At 35.4% G+C, this 24,556-nt stretch overlaps 1 protein-coding gene across 5 annotated transcripts in view; it reads right to left on the bottom strand.

Moving 5' to 3' along the window:
- Positions 1 to 24,556, bottom strand: part of Trpc4 (transient receptor potential cation channel subfamily C member 4) — a 205,060-nt gene that overhangs the window by 49,083 nt on the left and 131,421 nt on the right. For 3 of the 5 annotated variants that reach the window (XM_070002920.1, XM_070002921.1, XM_070002919.1), the window contains exons 4-5: positions 17,360 to 17,696; positions 346 to 485 (exon numbers count right to left, since the gene is read on the bottom strand). In XM_070002920.1, coding sequence (XP_069859021.1) covers positions 346 to 485; positions 17,360 to 17,696 — 477 coding nt within the window. Of the gene's footprint in view, positions 1 to 345; positions 486 to 17,359; positions 17,697 to 24,556 lie in introns of those variants that run through there. The other 2 variants (XM_070002923.1, XM_070002922.1) reach the window with 2 other exon arrangements.

Raw genomic sequence — 24,556 nt, 5'->3', positions numbered from 1 at the left:
CTATGATGTTTTATCTATTAGTAAAACTGATAAAAAATTTTGGTTGACAAAAGCTTAACAGTATTTGAGGTAGAATTTCATTAGAAGTGGAAAGAATTGTAAGTAGAGCATCCCATTGTGAGTAAATTTGAGGCATCATTTTATTTAGAGGCAAGAAAATTGGATGATAAATTCTGTTATTAAACCCTCTTTTGTATGCCTTATCTTTCTATTTTACCTATCAAAAATAAATGGAGAGATCCCATATCTAAAGTCCCAGTTGACTTTACTGAAAGATTAACATTATTTGAAGATATGAATTTAAAGACTAGACTTGTGTTTTGCAATGATACAAATAAAAGTTACCTTTACAAATGCAACGATCTTCAAAGAAATTGTTGCTAAATATAAGGAATTCATCACAAAATCCATTAGATTCCACCAATCATGGATATAATCTTGAAGGCCACCATCCCACATCTGTTTAATTTCTCCCCATATAAAACCTGCAATTACAGAAAAGTTCATTGTAAGTGTGGCTTTCAAACAAATCACCAGAAAAAAGTGTGCAACTTAATAAACTGAAAGAGACCATGGCTATTTATTAGATATATTTGTTTGCTTTTATGGAGAATAACACAGGGTCTCAGACACCTTCTAAGACTTTGAGAGCACGAAACTAATTCCTTTTTTATTGTGAAAATACCATATAGAGGGGTTATAATTCTAGAAGAGGCTGTTATGTCTGCCTCTCTTTATTTTATCTATTTTTGTCAATTATATGAAATGCAAGAGTTTTAATTAAACTTTAGTTCCTCTATACTATATATATTTTTCTCATGCAAAACATTATAACATTTTATGTAAGCAAATTTCTTGAAATGTATTTCTCAAAAGTCAAAATGTTCCAAACACTAATGAAAAACAGAATAGCCAACACAACTGAGAGCTTGTCTCAGTGTTAGAGAGAGGATGACCATAGCATTTACTGAAATAATTTCTCCGTAGCAATAACTGAAGATATATCCAGAGAAAGTATAAAATCTCCTGTGTTTGGGTCTATTTTAAAAGAAAACATTTCATTTAAAAACTCAATCAATGTGATCATTATTTTAGTTCCATAATCTTATTAAAAATATATAATACTATTTATTTTTGTCCATCATGGGCTTAACTCTGGGCCTGGGCGCTGTCCCTCAGCTCTTCAGCTCAAGGCTAGCGCTCTACCACTTGAGCCACAGCACCGCTTCCATCCTTTTCTGCTTACGTGGTGCTGAGGAACTGAACCCAGGGCCTCATGCATGCAAGGCAAGCACTCTACCACTGAGCCACCTTCCTAGCCCCACATAATACCATTTTCAAAGACTAATGAGTATGACATCAAAGCACCTAGAATCAAGAAATATTAAAAAAGGATAAATACGTTATAGTAACTACAGTAATTAAAAAATATAACAAGACTTCTTTAAGATAAGGACAACCTGGAATATAAATGTCAAATAAAATATAAAATGTCAAATAGCTTGTTTGATAACAACTGAAAAATGTACAAAATTAGAACATGGGCATTAGGATAAAACCAAGAAAACAGCAGAGTAAGGATAAAAATCATAGCATTTCATTTACTCAACTAAGAAATAAGAAGCCTGAGGGCATATACTTAAAAAAAGTTCCAACAAACAAATGTGAACTAACTCACACAGTACAGGGTAAAGAAACTCCGGCACCTGAAAAATTCAACAGTACATTTCTTCCAGATACTCAAATTTGTTAGCATATATACTGTTGAATTATTTGGGTGCCAGAGGGCCTCATCTAAAATATATTTAGAACTCAAAAAATTAAATTCCCCCTAAATCCTCAAAGAAACAACTGCCCAATAAATAAGTGAGCTAAAGACTTAAAGAGAGACTTCTCTGAAGAGGAAATAAGAATGGCCAATAGACACATGAAGAAATGCTCTACATCTCTGGCCATAAAAGAAACGCAAATCAAGACAACATTGAGACTTTAGTTAAAATGGCTATAATCAAGAAATCTAATAACAACATATGTTAGAGAGGATGTGGCCAAAAGGGAACATTACTACATTGTTAGTGAGAGTATAAACTTGGTCACCCACTCTGAAAAGCAGTGTGGAGGTTACTCAGAATACTAAATCCAGAGCTCCTCTATGACCCAGCAATCCCACTTCTGGGCATTTACCCAAATGACCACAAACAAGGCCACACTAAAGCTACCAGCACAATTGTGTTTACTGCAGCATTATTTACCACAGCTAAGATATGGAACCAACCCAGATGTCCCTCAGCAGATGAATGGATCAAGAAAATGTGATATATATATATATATATATATATATATATATATATATATATATATATGCTTCCATCAGAAAGAATAACACCTTCCCATTTGTAAGGAAAAAAATCTATTAAGTCAAGAAAGCCAGACCCAAAGAAACAGTTACCATGATTTCCCTCATTTGTAATAATTAGTATATATCTAGTATAATCCTAGAAGATGAGCAGAGTAGCTCAATAGTTATGAACATATGACCATATAAGATGATGCTAAGTGAAATGAACCCCAAGACATGGACACAAGAGGCTTTTCTTTGTTGTTAGAAATGTACAACTTGGGGGGTGGGGGAGAGTGGGAGAAAAATGAGAGAGGAGGTCCCAAATTCTATGAGAAATGTACTCTCTACCTTACTTATATAACTGTAACCCATCTGTACATTAACTTGACAATAAAATTGAAAAAATATTCAACAGTACATTTCAAATAAACTTCTAAAAACTGAGTGTGAGCTAGCACATTAGAAGGTAGAGATAAATATGATCTTTCTTATTTTGACAATAGCTCAATAGGTATGTACATATAACATATAAAAGGATACTAATCGAAATGAACTTCAAGATACGGAAACAGGAGTTTTTTTTAAAATGTACTGTGTGAAGTTATTTCTTTTTCCTTTTTCTTTTCCCCTTGGATTTATCCCCTGTTGTCACTGTTTTTAATTTTGGTACCCTATGTCATATATATATATATATATATATATATATATATATATATATATATATATATATGTTTATCTGATTTTGAGAAGGGAAGGGGAATAACAAAATGGTGAGACAGGACAAAGGGTGAACCAATGCAACAGCGACACTCACAAGACACTATGCTGGAAATGAACTTTACAACTTGGGGTAGGGAGAGGAGTCAGGGGAGGGTAAGGGAAAGTAGGAGAAAATGAGGAGGTGGGGGTAACACTGTTCAACAAGAAATGTACTTATCACTTTACTTATGTAACTGTAACCCCTCTGAATACCACCATTAAAATAAAATAAAATTTAAAAAGCAGATGAATTTATAGTTAATCTTCTGACCATAAAATTCAGCTCCTCTCTCTTTCTAATCTGTCCTCCTAAATGTTGTGAAATAAATAATGCTAAGTTTAAACCAGGCCCTTACAAAGCTATAGCAAGAAAGAATATTTAAAAGACAATTATTATTCTGATTTAAAATTTTGGCATATTTTGGAAATGCACAAAATGCTCAATAAATATTAGTGAGTCAGACAGAATAACATACAAAATAATAGGTTATCTGTAAATAATGAAGTCATACTAAAACCTGTTTTTCACATCAGTGAATAGAATTTATATTATGAACATATTATTGAAAATCATGACCATTTTAATAGATATAGAATATGATAAAATCTAGCATCCATTCATGATAGAAGCATTTCACCAAATGTAAATAGAAGAGACAATTCTCAATCATATACAAGACAATCATAAATGTCTATAGTCTATACGGTCGTACTCACTTCTATAGAGGCCTGAGAATAAATAATTCAATCTTTTAAATCAAATAAATAGAATCATTACATTCCAGTAAGACTGTTTAGAAAAATAACATGAGGTCAGACATAGCTGGTCGGGTCGTAGTTTTTGAAGCTGTGGTGATTACATGACTATACGTGTTAATATTTTATAGTCTGCAAACATAACCCAAGACATAGTGTTATAATTTAATTTGAATGAATGTAGTAAAAACGAGGAGCCTGATGTTCATGAATGAATAAAGGGAGAGATAAAAATAAAGAAAAACAATATACATTGCAATGCACTGATTATAGACGATATACGTAATCCTTTGCATTACTTTACTTTTTCCTCTATGCTTGACATTTTTCATAATAAAACTTGGAAAAGAAATAATAGAAATAAAAACTACCAATAGCTACTTAAAGTTTACCCACAAAGTTTTATTTTTAATTTTAAGTCACATTTAAATTTATAACCCAGATAGAAGACTGATTTCAAGCAATTTAAATGTAACACCTTCGAAGTACTTTAAGTTGTTTGTTATAGATCACTGCTTTATGCTAAATTTCTTGTTTGCATTCTCACTTTTCTTTTGAGGTTTGCATTCATCCATAATTTTCTCTTTAGCAGTTAGCTAGGACAGAGGATTGATTATGGAGATGATCATAATGAACACTTTTATTTTGAAGAAAGCAGTATGTCAGAATTAGATAAGATATTCTTCATGCCCTAGATTTTAGAGGTAGTAGAAGATTAGAATTCATTTTGTGCAACAAGAAACAAACACTTGGAATGGAAACACTTCCCCCTTATCAAAAACATAGTGCTTTTGCCTACTAACCTGGGTGTGTTCTTAAAACCCAATAGGCAATCATAGTTTACACAAGATGACTAAATCAAAGACACAGTGTAAGTGACACTATATTTCTAGTTAATGGAAAAGCCAAGACTGGATGTGAGTTCCCCAAATGCAGTATGCTTGTATAGCATTTTCTTACTCTGGAGATCATATAACATAGTCCATTTTGTTTGTCTTGATTGAAAATTTACCATTATCAAAAGTTGTGTGTATGCAATCATTGTCTGGAAAGTGCATTTTATGCTAATTTTAGTGGAAGACACAGTCATAGAAATTGGATAATGACAGGTGAGACAGTGATAGGTTCAAGTTGAACTAGTAATCACCTTAGCCAAGTAGTCTAATCTCTTTAGATTTTAGGTAACAGAATTTGAAAAGAGGTGTGGATTGTGTGTCTTCCCATAAAAGGATTGCATCTCAATTCTATAAATTACTAGATATCACTTTTTCTTCTGTGTTAACCAAAAATGTTCAGCATAATAGCTGCTATGAGAGATTTTAAAAAATCTATCCTTTAGCCCGGCACTGGTAGCTTACAATCCTAGCTATTCAAGAGACTGAAATCTGAGGATCTCAGTTTGAAACTAGCCAGACAAGGTAGTCTGTGATACCCTTATTTCCAATTAATCAGCAAAATGTCAGAAGTGGAGGGATGGGTCAAGGGGTAGAGTAGCAGCCTTAGTGAAAAAGCTAAGTGAGAACACAATGTCCTGAGTTTAAGTAATGGCAAATCCAGACATAAACACCTATCCTTTATAAGAGGATTTAGACTTACTTTGTTCTGTCTCAGAACTCAGAAATTGGATCTTTTATAGGAAATGTATAGAAAAAGTTCTTCTATTTTGATACAAAGAAGAATTGTCTAGTGATTAGAGTTGTTCAAATCCTGAAGTGGAGGTAGAGATTTCAGTCCAGATGGTAAATGTCCCCATTATGTGTACTCCAAACTATACCAGTCTATATAATCTCTAAAGTTCATGCCATCTCCATGCATGACTCAGTTGCTTCACATGTGTATGTGCTACAAAATAAACTATTATAAAGTATCTGCTAAATGATTGTAATAGTTATGTTTTATTGACCCTTATGGATTATTTGCATTATTATTATTCCTAGTTCTACTAAACTAGAAAGCCAGCTTGATTTGGCTATTGAACACTTGGCTATTAACAGTCACCCAAATTTCAAACTGCAGATACTTTGTGAGTAATTATATGCTGGAAGAAAAGTGTAATTTAATTGCAGGAGAGCTATGAGATCAGTAAAAGGCAAAATTTTAAACTTGTGAGATGTTCATAGCTGAGAAGACTCTAATCCTATGAGATGGGGTTAAGGAAATAACATCAATAGGAAATTTATCCCACATGACCTACAAGTATTCCTAAGATTCAGTTCTGATATACAACAGGTGCTTTTAGACTCCAGGGAAACATAGCTATGTCTGTTTGACCCATCCATATTCTAAACATACTTCTGAAAAACACAAAAGTCAAATGAACAACCTGATAAAACTAAGACCTTACTTAATGTGAGCTCTAGATAAGTTTATTTAGCAATACTGACTGAATAATGGGTTGCAATTTTTATTTTTTAAAGATACAATATACTACTTCAAATTCTTCTCATTACCATATACCTATTAGATGGATATTGCTTTTTATCTTCTGTAAGCATATCGTCATATATTGCCAAATTTCACCTTTTGTGATAACATTCATTCAAGCCATTAGACAGTCTAGAGGGTGTTATTAACTAACGACATAGAACATCGAGACCGTAAACTATTCATGAAAACTAAAAAGTCTGAAGAGAACAAAGCTTGAGGGAGCTTCTGTCAAAAACATTTGTCCTGTTCTGGGAACATATCAACATTTCTCTTTCTGTTTATAAACAGATGACATGATTTCTCATAGTTGTGGTAGAAGCCTCATTTCGTACATTGATGTCAACACTGTAGGGACCAGGAAAAAAAAGATCCTGGTCCCAAATGAGTTAGAAAATTTCCTTTTAAAATATTGGTGTGGTTGGAAATTTATACTATTTTTTTCTACATTTCCCATGATGTTTTCACCCTGGGCTATTTGAGGGCTGTATTCGATCTGCCCTAAGGAGCTGGCTGTGACTAGAAGATAAGTAGACTATTCTCAATTTCAAATTTGGGATGTATGATTCTGTTAAAGAGATTACTTGGTTGTCTAGCCTTACTATACTAAACTATACTCTACTCAACAGCAAAGGAAGACTCACCTCATCATCTATAGCATCCACTAAGGGCCTTTTATTCAAGCCCCAAAGCTGCAGGGATCTGACCTTGGGTGTCTCTCTAAAACATGGAGTTTCATGCTGGGTACCAAATCAATGAAGATAAAAAAGAACATAAACAACTCCCCCCCGCTGGAATTTTTGCTTCAGTTGTATTTTCAAATCAGGGAATAAAATAATAAACACAGTCTCTAGGCCGAATTCTGCTTTTGTTCAAAAGAAGTCACAATAATATATCTTTTTCTCAGTGGAGACTCCCATTATATCTCTCCCCACCCCCGCCACCAGAGGCACTACATTAAGGCAGCTCCTGTGGTCCCAGCCTATGCTTAAAACCTGAACCAAGATGAAGACAAGGGCCATCAAGTTCCCTGGCTGAAGGCAGTTTATAGAAAATTACAGTGAAGCTTTTCCTTTAGGGGCATACCAAAGCACCCTAAGACCATGTTTCTATCACCATATGGTGACAGATACCCATGGTCTCTGCAGTATAAAACACAGGGAAGATGATAGAAAGAGAGCTTCGAGGTCAGGGCAGAATGGTTGTTGTTTTATGATGGAAAAATAAAAACAGCAGAGAGAGATGTGGTCCATTATATCCTAAATGGAAGTTGAAAGAGACTCCAGGAAAATCCTTCCTAAGTCTACTGGTTTCTACAAGTGGAAATTGGAACCTCATTCTCTGCTGGCACATCTACTTGGACAATTGGCTCATGAGGGAAAAAAATGGAAAAACAGTGGGATTTGGTAGTGGTGCTGTTGGTGGTATTCTGATCTCTTTCCATCTTGTGCTCTTGAAGATTAGGTGCATATGACAGGAAATGGATGCATGTGAACTGTTATGCTGCTACTCAAGAGGGACACAGACATGTTAGGGCCATAAGACCCCAATGAAGGACTGATTGTTGGTTACAGGAGTAATTTGAGAGATCTGGAAGACAAGACGTCAGGCACAGTCGAATCTCTGATTGAGAGAATCCTTCAGTGTGGAGGTATTTAGGACACTCAGCATTACTGCCTGTCACACAGGCTATACAATAATGTTTAGAGATTTAGGACCCAAGAAAGAGCTATGATTAGGATACTAGTTAAGTCATAAAGGCCTTCTCCTTTTTCTTAAAGCAAAGGGAATGGACAGAGTCACGAGTCTAAGTTCTTTCTCTCATCCTAGTACTTGGGTACTGGCACAAGCAAAAGATGAAAAATCCTTGGTTCTTCAAGACATGGTCAGGCCCTTGTTTGCAATAATTATGGATGGTAGGGGGAAAACAAAGGAAGAGGCAACAATGCTCAATAGGAAATGAACTCATCTTGCTCATGTAACTGTAACATCTCTGTACAGCATTTTTACAACAAAAAAAAACATAAAAAAAGAAATTATGAGTCAAATTCAGATGTTTGTGGTTCATACCCGAAATTCTAGCTACTCAGAAAGCTGAGATCTGAGGCCTATAGTTCAAAGCCAATCTAGCCAGAAAAGTCCCTGAGAATCTTACCACCAATTAACCAGCCAACAGAAGTAGAGTTGTGCCTCAAGTGGTAGAATACACCCTTTTTTTGTCAGTTGTGTGGCTTGAACTCTGGGCCTTGGCACTGTCCCCCAGCTCTTCAGCTCAAGGTGAATACTCTACCACTTGAGCCACAGTGCCATTTTTGGTTTTCTGGTGGTTTATTGGAGATAACAGTCTCAGGGACTTTCCTGCCCAGGCTGGCTTTGAACTGCGATCCTCAGATCTCAGCCTCCTGATAGCTAGGATTACAGACATGAACCACCTGCTCCTGGCAAGAACACCAACTTTGTTTAACAACAAAGAAACCCAATGGAAGCTTGACACTCTGAATTCAAGTTCCAATCCTGGTACATACAAAAGAATTGAAATTGTAAGCAGATTTTTGGCTTATTTTTCAAGAGCTCAAAGTTTAGGAAATTGATCTACTAGTAATATTGGTAAAGACTAGAGGAAGGATATTTGATATAGGATACTATAAGGAGTGGTTACACAAAGTAAAACCATTTTTCAGTTTACATTCTAATGAGTTGAATCTTCCCAGTAAACATATTAGCTGGGAATGAAGTTTGCATGAGATTTGACTTTCCAGAATTATTTCTCAGTCCTTAATGTTGTGAAGTAATTCTTCAGTCTCTGAATTAACTAACAGATGATAATTCAAATTCCAAATTTTTTTATAAAAATTAAGAGTGAATATGATTTTAGTTAGCAGACTGAGCTTGAATAATGACTGACTTAATGAGACAGTGAATATTTAGTCTAAGTTTGAAGACACTAAAAAGCACTTAAGCCAGTACAGTTTTGACATCGTTATTTTAACAGAGAAAAGTATAGGAATGCAGAAATAAGTATGTATTAACTTTCAAAAGTTTCATAAGATAGGATTCTGTCATAGTTTAAGATTTGGATGAACAACTTTAGAACTTACAATTAGCTGACATTTTAGAATTTAACTATAGTAGCCTAAAAATCAATCCAGAAATTTGTTGTAATGCAGTAGCATTTTTAAATAGAATTTTATTTAATTAAAATTTGTTACAAAATTTAAAGCAGAAATCGCTTTTCCCATAAGTATCAGTAGCTGCCCAATGAGTAAGTGCATATTACTTCTTTTACTTTGGAGATTACCATGCTCCACTTAAAGATAACATCTTGAATATTTTTACAACATATTAGAAAATAGAGTATATTTCTTTTCATATTTTTATCAAATGTAAAAAAATATTATACACTATACACATACTTACACATACACTGCACATGTTTATATGCCCACATATAGCTATAAAAGATTAAAACAATAATAATGTCCTTAGGAAAAAGGAAACTTAACCTTAGATCTCAGTCATCAATAAAATGAAAGCACAAAGGAAGCTGGCAGAGTCATTGAAAGGAAGTTATTCCTTCTCCTGTGGAATAGATTGTGTTTTTCAGCACTAGTTTTCCATGTAGTATGTGCTATATTGGAGACTAGGGCAGTGGAGATGATAGTAGTTATGCTATGAAAGTGGTGGTAATGATAAGATTCGTTTGTTGGCCAGTGTGACATTCAATGTTACATTCAATCAAATATGCATCTTAGTGCCTGCTACACTTTTAAAGCATCCCTCTCAGACAGAGCCTTCTAACATTTAATCTGTGTAACCATCTAAGGAGACAAAGGTGCCCAGGACTATACACATTTAGATTTATGTTAATGGGTTGTTTTGTTTGCTTGGTGTAGCTCTGTCTCTCCCACTCCTGGGTCAGTGTTTTATATAGAATAGTAGCTGTAGTTCTGGAGATACTAGAGTTGGAATCTAGTAGTTATTATATATCAGCCCCTTTATCTTGGACAAGGAATCTAAGTTCTCAAATCTTGTTTCTTCTCTGTGAAATAATATATGACCATCATTTAGTATGGCTAAATGGAGTGCAGTTACTGTGGAGTTTATAGTATTATATATATTTCAATCATTCAGTATACTATTACCACTATTACTATTCTTCTTACATTCTAATGAAAACATTCCTCTAATCTTTTAGTTTGACTCTTGCTTTCTTTGTATTTGATTTTCTTTTCCTGCCTTGACCCTCTTTCTTGGACCACTTATACCATGCTGCTGGACATATTTTGAAAGTCTTCTGCCTTCATCTTTGTTGTGTTAGACTGTGGTTACATTTTTATGTCCTGAAAGATGGAACTACAGCTAAGCGCCAGTAGCTCACATCTGTAATCCTAATTACTCAGGAGGCTGAGATTTGATGATTCAGGTTGGAAGCCAGCCTGGGCATGAAAGTCCATGAGTCTCTTATCTCCTATTAATCACCACTATCAAAAAAAAAAAACAAAAAACAAAAAACCAGGGCTGGAAATGGAACTGTGGCTCAAGTGGTAGTGCACTATCCTTGAGCAAGAAAGCTCATATATAGTGCCCAGACCTTCAGTTCAAGTTCAGAATTGACAGAAAAGAAAAACAAAAAAGAATTAACTTCATCTCTAACAAGTCACTTAACTTAGTATTTGTACTGCACAGAAAACAATGTAAATATCCTAAATACTGTATTGATGTTTGAGATTTTACTGTGCTAGTGTTTAAAACTCTATGAAAGTTACTTTGGAATATTTCCCCCTACTGGTAAATAGAAAAACACAGATCATACATCATACTGAAATGGCCATCTGGCTTCCTGGGAATGGAAATGTTCTTTTAAAATAACTGGATATTCTGTAACTGTGTTGAAGTCTGTCTGTCTCCTCAGTTAGTTCACTCAGATTTGAGCACTCTGTCAAGAGAAAGAATGAAGAAAAGCTGCAGGTAAATTTCTTATAACTGTAAGAATATTTGGGGGAGCTATTTGAGGAGGCTAGGCATTTCAGCTACAAAGCTGAAATTATGAGTACTTGGAGCCACATGATTGTAAAGACTATTAGACTAAAGATAAAAAATGGGAGCTGGAGGTGTTGCTCAGCAGAAGAGAGTACATCTTCACCATGCTCCAAAGCCTAGGTTCACTCCTTAGCATCAAAAATCAAAAATACAAATGGTCACAAGATAGGAAGAATATAAATATGCACCACTGTTGATCTCTATGAATGTTAAGAAGAGAATGTGATCAACCACTTTTCATTCCACATCTTCCATTTGGCAAGCTTTGCTGAAATTTTTAGACTTGTTAATATCAACCTTTTAAAATATAAAGCAAAACACGGAAATGAGAAGCCAATGTTGCTAAAGATAAATTGCTACAGAAATATGTGTTATAGGCAAGATGTATAATGTAGATATTATGAGAACTTTCTTATTTCATACCTAGGAATTCAATAGGATCTATTTTTTTTAACAGAGCATAGCTCTCTTCCTATGTTCCATCTTTCCCTCAGTTCACCCTTCTAACCATGATGCTCACTGTGCATACATTTTTAAACTGCTTAATTGGGGAATCTTCATAATGTCAATACATACACATGCTGTCGATCACTTTAGCTGCCACTTTATTTTCTCATGGGAACAAACATTTCCCGTGGCATTAATATAACAACTGTCATCCAAGTTCCACTTCTTTGATGGGAAATGTAATCAATTTTATAATCTTTTTTTGCTAACTTGAATCCACAGCCTACATCTAGAATTATTATAAATTTCTAAACATATTTTGTGCAGGAGGATAAGCTGTGACATGTATTTATTTGGTTGTTACTTTAGTTAGAATCAATTTTAAGGAATATCCAAACTGTGCTTTGGGAAGCTCTGATAGCTGGGATATAAATTCTTTTTCTTTCTTTATTATTCAAACAAAATTTTAATGATTTCAGTTCAATACAACTGAAAATGTAGTGTCATTAAATGCCATTTTCTGCTAAATTTCAAATTGCAGCCTTGTGGGCCATTGCTGGTATAAATTTTTTCTTTTGTGTATATTTTATTCCACATTATCTCCAGTAATAAAATGTCTATCATAATAAACCTGTACATTATGCATACATATGTACACATATATAAATATAACTACATTATATATATCTATATGTACATTATACATATAACATTCTAGTTGATTTACATGTTCTTTGGGGTTTTTTTTTTGTTTGTTTTTTGCCAGTCCTGAGCTTGAACTCAGGGCCTGGGTGCTTTCTTTGAGTCTCTTTGTGCTCAAGGCTAGTGCACTACCACTTGAGCCACTTCTGGCTTTTTTGAGTAGTTTATTATTGGAGATAAGAATCTCATGGGGAGTTTTCTGCCCAATCAGGCTTCAAACCATGATCCTCAGTAGCTAGGAGTATAGTACAGTGGCATGAGCCACTGGCACCTGTCTCATGTTCATTTTTTTTTTCTTGTCCGTAGTGGGGCCTGAACTCTGGGCCTGGGCACTGTTCCTCAGCTCTTCAGCTCAAGGCTAGGGCTCTACTGCTTGAACCACAGTGCCACTTCTGGCCTTTTCTGCTTATGTGGTGCTGAGGAGTTGAACCCAGGGCCTCATGCATGCAAGGCAAGCATTCTACCACTGAGCCACCTTCCTAGCCCCTTCAGGTTCATTTTATAAATAAGAATTTCTCATAGGAATATTCTATTATCTCATATTATAGTATTTACTGTATGTCAAAAATCAACCCCTGAGCCGGGCGCTGGTGGCTCACGCCTGTAATCCTAGCTACTCAGGAGGCTGAGATCTGAGGATCGTGGTTCAAAGCCAGCCCGGGCAGGAAAGACCATGAGACTCCTATCTCCAATAAACCACCAGAAAACCGGAAGTGGCGCTATAGCTCAAGTGGTAGAGTGCTAGCCTTGAGCTGAAGAGCTGAGGGACAGCACCCAGGCCCAGAGTTCAAGCCCCCACGACCAACAAAAAAAAAAAAAAAAAAAAAATCAACCCCTGAATAAATTAAAAGTCTAAGTCATGGCTCAGCAGGCCAGAGAAAGACCCAGGTTTTACCTCCTGGCTCCAGGCTTCTTATTCCTCATAAACCTTTTTCTAAGCTTGAAAGTACATCTTTATAATCAAATCTATATAAGCACTTGGTTACAATAGTGCTTTAATTTTTCTCTAATTATCTGGATAATTGACAGCCTGAGAAGTATATTATTGGTATCAGTTCACCTTGCATTTACCTATTTCTCTTAAGAGAATTCTAACACAATTATCTATGATTTATTATCACCATTGCCTAGAACTGTGGGTCAGAATGACCAGAATCACAACTTTGATGCCTATATTTAGATTTTTTTTATATACTAAAATGTCATCTTGACTCCAAACATCGGCAAGAAGGTGCCTTGATGTTGTTTGATGGAAAGCTTGTTACCGTCATTATAAGTCAGTCTAAAGTGAAAGTCATTCAAATGGTCTCTCAGGAAGAAAAGTTACATCTCCACCAGTGATGCCTCAGCAATGACTTCTAAGAGCCATTGCAGACTGACTTATAAAGATACAATATACAACAGATTTCAGTTTCAATGGTTAATGTGGAGCTTCAATAGGAAAGATACTGAGAGAACACAGGAAATATACTGCTGACATTATAATGAATATCAAGTATTGATGTTTATGAGTCTCCATACACTTCATATGGGTGAAATAGCAAAGGATGCAAAATCATAGAAATTCCCCTAGCAAACCATACTTCTGGAGAAAGAGATACTGATTTGAACAGATAAGCTTTAACATTACAGAACTTTTCTATGCAAAAGAGTGAAACATTACATAAAAGGAATAAGATGGGAAAAACTAAGGTGAGTGGTTCTCTTCAAGGGAGGTGTGATGGACTTGGGGTAGTATCTGGAAATGTAGAATAAGTTGATTAAATAAAAATGAACAAGTATTCTTTTATACAAGATGGAGGTCACATGGGTAGTAAATCTAAATCAGTTCTATAAGATGTGAGAACCCTAAACAGAATTCCAACTCTAGCTGTAAAATTAACACCACTATGCATTCCGATACATCATATCCCTTCCTCATCTGATAGTCCTTCCATCTGCTTAGTATAACCCTAGAAGCATAAAATGGAAGAGCACTAAACTATCCTTTATCAGATTGAAAGACTGGATGAGAAACTATGGATGAATCATTAATATATGCCCTTTTGTCTCTGTCACACTTTTATTACCCTGATGGCTTTTTACCAACCTCTTCAGCTCAGTGATAGCAAATTTCACCCCAGTTAGCAGGACTCTGGAATGACAGATGTCATCCACTCAAACTTTCATTTTTATCAGTGAAGACAATGAAATCCTGAATTTGTGACTTTCTATAATTGCATAGACTTAAGAGCTAGAACTCAGTGCCTGCATTCCAGTCTCATGCTTTTTTCTCAGAGCAGTCTAATAACAATGAAAGCAGTTTATAATCACAGACCTAGTAAAGCACTTAGTTATTGGGCACTCACAACTCACCAAACTTGCTGAACAGCATAATTATTTAGAGAGAGTTAAGTGATAAACACTCTTTCTCATGTCCTGTTGCTTAACAAAGCGATCATTCATATGTATTTTTTTCTTAAACTAGGAAATAACTTTTCATTCTAAAAAAATTCAAAGATAACTTAGCCCCCTCAGTCAGAATATCTTGAGGAAGAGTTGTTTCTAGCCATGCTTGTTTCTGTTAGAATTATAACTCTGATCATTAAATTTATACTTCATATATACTTGTGATTTGGATGTGATTTGTTTTAGGCAACTTTCAGGGAATATATTGTTATAAATTTTCCATGCAGAGTAGTCAATGACTGTTATAATTTTAGAAGTTATCCAAAGTTTAGAACTTCTATTTTTATATTACTATTTTATGTCATTATGATGGTGAGTCAGTTTGTTTATTGTAACTTTCCTCCAGAAAACATTGTTTCATAAGGCCAAGAATTGCTTTTTGCTTGTTACATTATTGTTATTTTATATTACAATCACACCACACTGCATTTATTGCAGTCTTATACATTGTCATTTTATAGATTCTAGACATACATACACCATGCACTACATCTATAATAATTCTCTAAATGAAATGTGTATTGCATTTGGGACATCAAGATTTTCTGATATTCAAGCTAGGAGGAGGACACAGAATAAGGGGGAAATAAAACAACATACAACAAAGGGGGGCCAATCAGCTGCACTAGACATAGAATAAAAAGAAGTAAGCAACTTAACGACGGCAATGGGAAGGGAGGAATGGAAGGGAAAGGGGGAACAGCCTACACTAAGCCTAGGAAAGAAGTGTAAACATCACCTGATGTGGAAGAAATAATCTGTATTGTCAAAGCTCACAGAATTCACAAACTTTATAGACCATGATAATGACAATTTGCCTTGTGAAGGTTAAAATGAGAATATCTTTGTACAACTATTTAAAGATTAATAATAATACAAAATGTTAAAACTTTTTCTGATAGTCTATATAAGTCCACAATGGAAAATACCCTCCTAAATGCTTCTGTAAGAACTGTACCAAGAAGTATTTTCTATGAAGACAACTCATGTAGAAATGTACTTTTCATGTGAGACAATTTAAATGGTGACAGAATATATCCGTCTTTAGAATCAGCTAGAAGGTTATAATTATTTTACTCAAGTGGATACTTGCACATGATCTAAACTTTTCTTCTAATTTAGGCAAGATTATATTGATTTTATGTAATTCAGATTAATTAGAACCTACTCTGATCTAAAGTTGACTCAAACTTTTAAAGTATAGGAAAATTGACACATAGGTGAAATAACAAATCTTGCCTTTCTTAATGTTGTTACTTTAGGCATTTATCATTTTTAGAATTGAAAAGTAGATCTAGCTCAGAGTTCAGAAGGCCATATTTTCCTTTTTTTTTTTTTTTTTTTTTTTGCTGGCTTTCCCTAACTACATTTTCCAGCAGTTTTGAAGTTAATCTAAACTGATTTCTGAGATTGTGAATCATGAAACTTGTATTTCTTCCTAATGAGATGGGTATGATACCACAGGGGTTTAAGATGATGAGCTAAATTGATAAAATGTGATTTTCCCCCCAACAAACCACAGTAGAATACAGAAAAAAAGAATAATTAAAATATAAATTTTAATCATGGCTACAATAACAAGAAGAAGTAGGAAAAAAAAACCTTGTGTCTTTTTACTAAATAAGATTTTTCTCCCTCATTATGAAATGCATCAGATTTAAATATCTTTCTGGATTAAGGACATAAAGGAGACAGGAGATGCCATGTAGTTTCTTTCTTCTAATTCTGGATGACTACAGAAACGGATATAAACTTAAATCCTTTTTTGTACATCATTGTGACTATATATTTCTAATTCTTCAGTGTAATTTGTATTTATCTTGTTTCCATTCTTTAATTTTTGTCATACTACTTCTTCATTTCCAACATATCAAGCTTGCTTAGCTTGCTTATTCAACTAACTACCACTTGAGCCACACCTTTAGACCTACTGTTGGCTGGTTATTTTGGCGATCGTGACCAGCAAACTTTTCTACCTGTGCTGGCTTTAAATTGCAGTCCTCTAATTATGTCTCCTGAGTAGCTAGGATTGCAAGTGTGAACCACCAGCACCTAAATCATGTTTATGTTTTAGAAAGTACATAGGTATTAAGAAAATTAGAATGATTATCGGTGGCCACTGAATCAGGTTAGAAAGTTTTCAAAGTCAAAGAATGACAAGGCAGAATCATCTGTGGGGGATGAATCTATTGAAATCTGGAATTATAAAACTTATGTAAATCTGCTGCACTTCCATGGGTCTGTGTTTGGTAATAAGGATACTACAGCTTGCAAACTATCCATTTAGTTGGAGGATCAGGTCTTGGAACTACTATGATCTGAACCTGTTTTAAACATCCTTCTATCTCAGACATTAATAAATATTATTTGGTGAGCAACAAAATTCCATGGCAGTAACGTATTATTTTTTTTGTATTATATTTTCTAGAGTAACACATTTACCCAGGACCCACGGTAATATCATCCACTCGACGATGGTTGGTGGTGGACCTTGCCTGTTCAAGTCTGACCTGTCGATGTGCTGAGAGGCAAGCAGCAGCAGGAACAAAAAGGTCAAATAGGAGGCTGTGTGGCAGATAAACTTGATAAATGGCTTTCTGATGAACAGTCCAAGTGGGCTTTTAGGAGCTATCAGGTAGCACACAGAGAAGACGGGGAAAAGCAGTCCTATTATGAAACACGTCACCATCTTCACTGCCCAGTGTCTCCTCCTCCAGCCCGGGAACTCATCGTACCAGCGAGAGGCGAGAAGCTGTTGACAATTGGGCTGCGCCACGAACTAAAACAGTAGGGAAAAGAAAAGAAAAAGGCGAAAACAATTAGTGGTGTATGCAATGGCTGCAGTTTATCAGCAAGAGCACAGAGTCAGCTTTTAAGACCTAAGTTTTGTCTCATTTAATATTTTTTGTTTATAATTTAGACACCCCAAAGTGGTTAAGACATTCTAATGAATAAATCTCATTTACTGAACGTTATTATACTTATGAGAGGCACACTGCTCTGTGGTTAACGAGACTCAACTAAAGTTAAAATACTCTCTTTAAAGAAGGGAAATGTGGATTGCAGAATATAAATGTGGATAGACAATGCTGATGAATATAGTAGCTTACAAAAATACATATGTATAGAGGCTAGATTCATGTTTTGTTATACAATATATAGATGACACAAAACAAAATTATTATTGTCACTATTTCTTGGTTTGCTTATTATTTCTTGGCTATAACACCATGCTTGCTTTTTCTTACATTGTTATTGAAAAGGTGACAGTGAAAAGGCTTACAGTTGCATAGGTCAGGTAATGAGTATATTTCCTTATAGACAATGTCATCTTTTCCCCTTATCTCTCCTGGTTTTTCCTCTTGTCCTCATCCACAAGTTGCATAGTTTATTTTCAACATAGTGTCTAGCAAATACCATTGCTGCATTTGTTTAACTTTTGTCCCTCCTTATGCTTGTCAATACTTAAATACATTTTTAATGTTTCTATAAAATAATAAATACCTAATACTTTTCAACCCCCAAAGCAAACATCTATTTAACTTTGTTGAACAATAGGAAAAGCATATATGAAAAATATGGCAATTAGAATGCCAATTTAATGAGAATTCTGAACTGAAGAGCTGAAATGGGTGGAAATAAATCCCAAGTATGATCAATTATCACAAACAGAATCAAGACACCACTAAACCAGGTTGACAAATTTGAGATGCAACATAAATATTTGTTTATTTTAAGGATGAGGACATACATAAGAATTTATAAGAAGTCTCTAGGTCTCTTCAAGATTACATATCTAGTAAATGGTGAAATGTTTAAATATCTTATCCTGGGTTTTCTGCTCACAATTTTCCTCAGTAGGACTGACTTGTATTATATGAATTGAGAGGAAGTTTTCTTACCAAGATAGAAGGGTCCAGTGATACTGAAGAAAAGATAGAGGAAGGAATTCAAGGCAGACACAGTAGAAGAGCAAGAGTCTTTGTGGTGGGAAAATATGCAATGGGTTTAGGGAATGTCTTTGAGTAGGTGTGACTAGAGTAGAAAAGTCCTTTGAAAGGGACTACTCCTGAATGTTCTGCTGGCATAAACAAAATAGGATTCTTATACAAGCAAGCAGAACATCGGTTCTTTCATTGAAGTGCTCATCTTTCCCCATATTCCTTACTATTTCTCTTCAAGCCTTCGGTGTATGGACCTCCTCTTTGATTCCTTCTTCTTTATTGTACTGTATAAGCAATCAATTTCAGGACAAACAAAAAGAGATCCTTCTTGTCTGAGGATGGGAAAACTACTGAAGTGACTGAAAGAGGAATTCAGAAGATGATGTGTTCAACCATTCCAATTAGAATAGTGGTAGCTAATACACCTCTTTCTCTTTATCTCATATTCACTCATCAAAGTAAGACACATAAACATGTAAAGACAGCTTGTGTTCCTAAGCCTTGAGTCAAGAGAATACTCACTCTGTTACTTTGAAAGTAATTGATTTAAGTAAATTTTGAGGTCTATGAAGTTACATTTTGTATTTCAGAGGATAACTTTTCCCTAAGACACTTGTATATTCTGTTTTGTTTGGTGAGATGTGAAAAATCTTCAGAATAATCAAGAAGAATGACTATATCCTTTATAAACATCAGATTATATACTTCATAGTCAAAGGCCTTACGCTCTACTGAGTTCAAAGAATTGCTTACCCAGTCTTCGAAACGCATAATGATTTTTTTGGACATGCACAATAAATTCTGGTTTCCAGATTGGGAGTCAATTAATAGCAGCACAATACCAATATGCATGTCATATGTCTACATCATCAGAAGAACAAACAGTAAATAAAACTTCAGCTAGCAGTGTTGGTGATTAGACTTCTTTAACCATTTCTAGGTCTAGATTGAAAACTGTTTTGATAACTGGGCTGTGATGAGGAGTGGGCAGTAATGGGAAAATGAAAACAGTAGAGGCAATTTTAAACAAAAAGGAGAAAGTGAAAAATCCAATATTGAGTGCATTAAACTTGACATAAAATGCATTGAGCCTGACAAAGAAACAAAGCCGATTTAGGTGGTCAGAAGGTTGAATCAATATGCAATGTTCTTTTGAAATCACAAAGGATAGTAGTCGCAACAAATTCTATACCTATTCACCAGTAATTTTCTGAAGGTATATATAAAGAATTGTTTCAAATAATTATGGAGAATAGGTGAAAAGAATAACAAATATTTCTAGGTTGCTGCCTAGATGCTTTCTTAGAAATGAACAGAAATGTGGAGGCAGAAAATTATATAGTACTGAAGCAACCACATTGGACTATTGATTCTTGTAGGTGAATAATGTATGAAAATGGTAGATGGAAAAGAGTAAAGTCTGGTCCAGATCACAGGCATCTCTGAGTGGGCTTGTTCTCTAGTCTCTAATGAGCCATTAACATTTTCTGCACAGAAAATTGATATGTTCTAAAAGGGCATTCCATTCTGAATCAAAGTCTCCTGGAGAGACTCCAGTGAAAGACTGAACTCTACTCTGCTGTCACCCATCAGGACAAGGATCCAGAAGGGAAAAGAAAAGTGGAGGCACGCTGTTATTATTGAAAAATGGCAGCTATTCTTCTCTCTCTCTGCCAATTCATTTAATACGTATACTGGCTATTTATGAGAAAATTAAGTGGCCCAAGTCTGTGTAATATACCAGAACAATTGTATGCTGTCTTTCCAGAATCAAAAGCTGATGACATAGACTAGAATACCTTCTCCATCTTGCCAATTTCTACATAGCAGTAATGTAAGTGAAGGGTTGTATTTGTTTCAGCTATATTGGAACCTATACATGGACAGATTTTTAACTCTAGACTTGGAGTCCTAGATCATTCTTCTTCAGGTTCTCTGATGTATTTTTCCCTGTTCTGAAATCTTTTCCATCTCTTTAACAACTGACAACTTTAATGGGCAAAATGATAAGTAGTTGTTCACTCTGTTCATTGAGGTTGGAATGAGACTTATTTGCAATGGAGACAAGAAAATATCATGTGTTTTGGAAATAGAAAAATTCACATAATAACTCACTCCCGGGCTGGTTCCATCTGCTCCAAGTAGTATGACCGTGAACAACACACCAGATAAAGGAGCCAAAAGGAAGCATCAGCTCCTTCTAACTCTATCAGCTTTTGACATCATTTTTTTCACAAAGAAGGAAAGAATAAAGACTACAAGAAATTATTCTTAAATTCTTTCTCGTGCAATGGTCACCCATGTCTCCTACTGACCATTGTTGGCATTTTTCTCTCCTTGTTGGCTTGTTTCTGGAGAGCCTCTGCCATATCTCTAATCTAAGTCCCCAAGAGACTTCCCTCTTTCCAACAATCCAAAGCATTCTTGAGAGAAGTAATGTATCACTTTTCTCCCCTCATCATCATATTTTTTGCATTTCCTATTGTCATGGACACAAATGTTGCTTTTCCTCTTTCTGGTCTGTATAGCCTGGATAAGAATATCCCCTAGAGAAAATATCCTAGCATGTATGAACAGTTCATGAAGGCTGGGTGAAGGACAATTGGCAAATAAGGAATCAGCTCTTGTATTGTAGAGAAGTAGCTACTGACAACTTAAATCTATAACTGCCAATAGAAACTCTTCAAGGAAAGTTGACCTATGAGTCAACGGAAACTGAATATAAAAATAACTTTGGTGGGAAAATTTTCTGACCTAACAACCTTCCTTTTGGTTCAAATGGTAGAATGTCAGTCTTGAGCAAAAAACACCTAAGGTCCTTTCTTATGTTTTTGACAACTTTTATTGTAAACCTCCTCTCTTTGAGGTGGCTGAGATTTTATTAAAATGTTCTTGCTTACCTTAAGTGCTACTGCATAAAGTACCATGAATTGTGCTGCTTACACTAACATAAAAGTGTTCTTTTGTGGTTCTGGAGGCATGGCTTCTAAAATCAAGTGACTGGCACACGCTCCTCTCAAACTGGGGATGGCATTTCCCCTCGCCTCTTCCTACTGTCTGTAATGTTGCTGTCAAGTCTCAGCATTTCTTGGCTAGGAGCTACTATCACTTCAATCTCTGCCTCTGTAATCACATGGCCTTTTACCTACTGTACTCATTCCACATCATCTTCTCTTCTCTCTTCCTATAAAGACACCCCTCATAATGGATCAAGAGCCCATTCCACTCTACTGCAACTACATCTTTGCTGCTGCCTATTTCCAAACAAGGTCATATTCTCAGGTGCTAGGGGTTCAGATGGTTATATATCATGTCTGAGGATACAATTCAAACTATAACATTAATAATTACACATTTTCTAGTACATATCTAGTCTATAGCTTTGGATTCTTTAGTTGACTTAAAAGTTATTTGACATGCTCCAAACATATTCCAAACCCTTACATTATCTAAAAGCCCAATAATTATATTTCATCACTACATCCCTTTCTCAGAAAGGCTGCTTTCTTTGACATAGGAGCCCCCAGAGGCACTGACTTGCCACAATCCGAGAAACCATGGTATCAACTGATTTTGGACAGAGCCCTTGGAAACCACAGGCGAAAATAAGTTTTTCTTCTTTTTAAGTTGATATTTGTCTCCATTATTTATCAATAAAAAGTTGGCTAACATACCAACCATCATAATTACCCAGAAAGTCTTTTCCTTTGAACATAGGCTCTTCATCGGAATAAATGGTATCATGAGGAGGTTTACATATAGGCTTAAGAATTTCTTGCTGAATTCTTCTCTAGTGGTGGAAAGTCCACTTGATAGCAAACAGAGCCTATCTGTTTCACATCACCCAGACATATTATTGCCAACGGTGAGTAACAATTTCACCCCTTCCAAACATGCAACTTTGGGTGCATCAGAATATGAAAAATGTAGTCCAAATATTTACTTACATTTCAGTCAGGGTAATTTTACTTTACCCAAAACATTGTTGAAAGCTGAAGATAGTTTGAACTTTTTTCCTTTCCCTAAAATCAGTCAGGCCATGGTATATATTCTAGATGTATCCATAGGCATCTGATTCCCTTCTCCTTAAAAAATAAAGTCAAGGTATACCAAGGAGCATTTTTCTTCTTAATCTTGGAGTTTAAGAATGGCAAGTAATGGCCTATAACTTAAAATTCCCAACTTTCCATAAATCATATAGTCAGTAGGGGAAATTGAAAAAATAAAATCCCTCAAAAGTGGCAAAAGCAAAAACTATTTTCTATTGAAACAGTCTCTAAACAACATCCACCATCTTGGCAAAGTGAAGCAAGATGTCTCTTGTGGAAAGAATAGGGGAATTTTTATGACATAATTTGGAGAAATTAAAGGTCTCACTATTTTTTGTTAGTCACAGTGATCTTTTGCCACATGTATAGACAGAATGGGAATGTCTACCTTTAACTGTATCCAAATCCAAGGCATAATTTTCCATACTATGTCGATGTAGAGGCAAAGAGACACTAAGCCTGGATAGGAATCACATTTGAAGCACATAGACATGACCTTAAAAATTGATGGCATTGGGCTGGGAAGGTGGCTCAGTGGTAGAATGCTTGCCTTGCATTCATGAGGCCCTAGGTTTGATTTCCCAGTACCACATAAGCAAAAAGAAAAAAAGCCTGAAGTGGCGCTGTGGCTCAAGTGGTAGAGAGCTAGCCTTGAGCTGAAGAGCTGAGGGACAGCACCCAGGCCCAGAGTTCAGGCCCCACGACCTGACCCCCCCCCCAAAAAAATTTTTTTTGATGGCACGTATAAACATGGAGAATAACCTTTGCATTGAGAGTTGGAAATGCATACTCATTTAGTACTTGGAGCCAGATCTAGTTCTATCTGGATTTCTGTCTCGTAGCCACATTTGAAGACAAAACAACATAAGGATCTATCAATCACCTTGGCGGGTTACTAAATGAGTACAAAATACTGCAATTATGAAGAGGAAAATAATATTAAAAGGAATGGCAATCAATCTTAATTGTAGAATTACTGAACAGATGGGCAAAGGCCAAACTTAGTAAGTGAAATGATTAGAGAAAGAGAAATTATATTCACTTATGTCATTCATCTTTCTTCTCTCCATAAACACATTCTCCAGGATTTCCTTATCCCAAAGCTTTTCTCCTCCCATTCATATCATTTGATCTCTCTAATTGTTTCAGAGTCTTTGGCTAGTTGTCATGTTGAAAAAGTGTCCCTGAGCCCATGCTTATAGTTGTGGGGTTTCTCTATTTGTACACACAGCATAGCATCAATTATGATAAGTGCTGCGCTGTTTAATGGTGAACATCCTTACCTCTGTGAGCCCTTAATACCATTTGCTATTCTTAACTCTATGTCTACATTTCCTTCCAAACATTCAGGTATAAACAAGAATTTTTTGGAAGAATACTTGTTTAGGATAAATACATTTGGATGGCAACAATAGAAAAAGTATTTTCTGATACCATAAGAATTCTCAAATAGTTTACATCGAGACTGATAGTGCAGTGTGTGGGAAGAAGAATGTGGATGTTAATTTAGGGACCCCCTTGAACAATTAACATACACTTCAATAAATGAATGACAAGAATGTGAAATAGGTTCTGTCTAGGGGTAGGCACTAGTGGGAGTGGGGAAGGTAAAGGAAGAGGGTGAAGGAAAGTGAATATGGTCAAAA

Source organism: Dipodomys merriami, unplaced genomic scaffold (genome assembly GCF_024711535.1).
Source record: "Dipodomys merriami isolate MVZ:Mamm:240054 unplaced genomic scaffold, mDipMer1.0.p SCAF_6, whole genome shotgun sequence".
In the NCBI taxonomy this organism is placed as follows: domain Eukaryota; kingdom Metazoa; phylum Chordata; class Mammalia; order Rodentia; family Heteromyidae; genus Dipodomys; species Dipodomys merriami.
The sequence above is the reverse complement of the archived record's forward strand: the minus strand, read 5'-3'. Positions and strand labels throughout refer to the sequence as shown.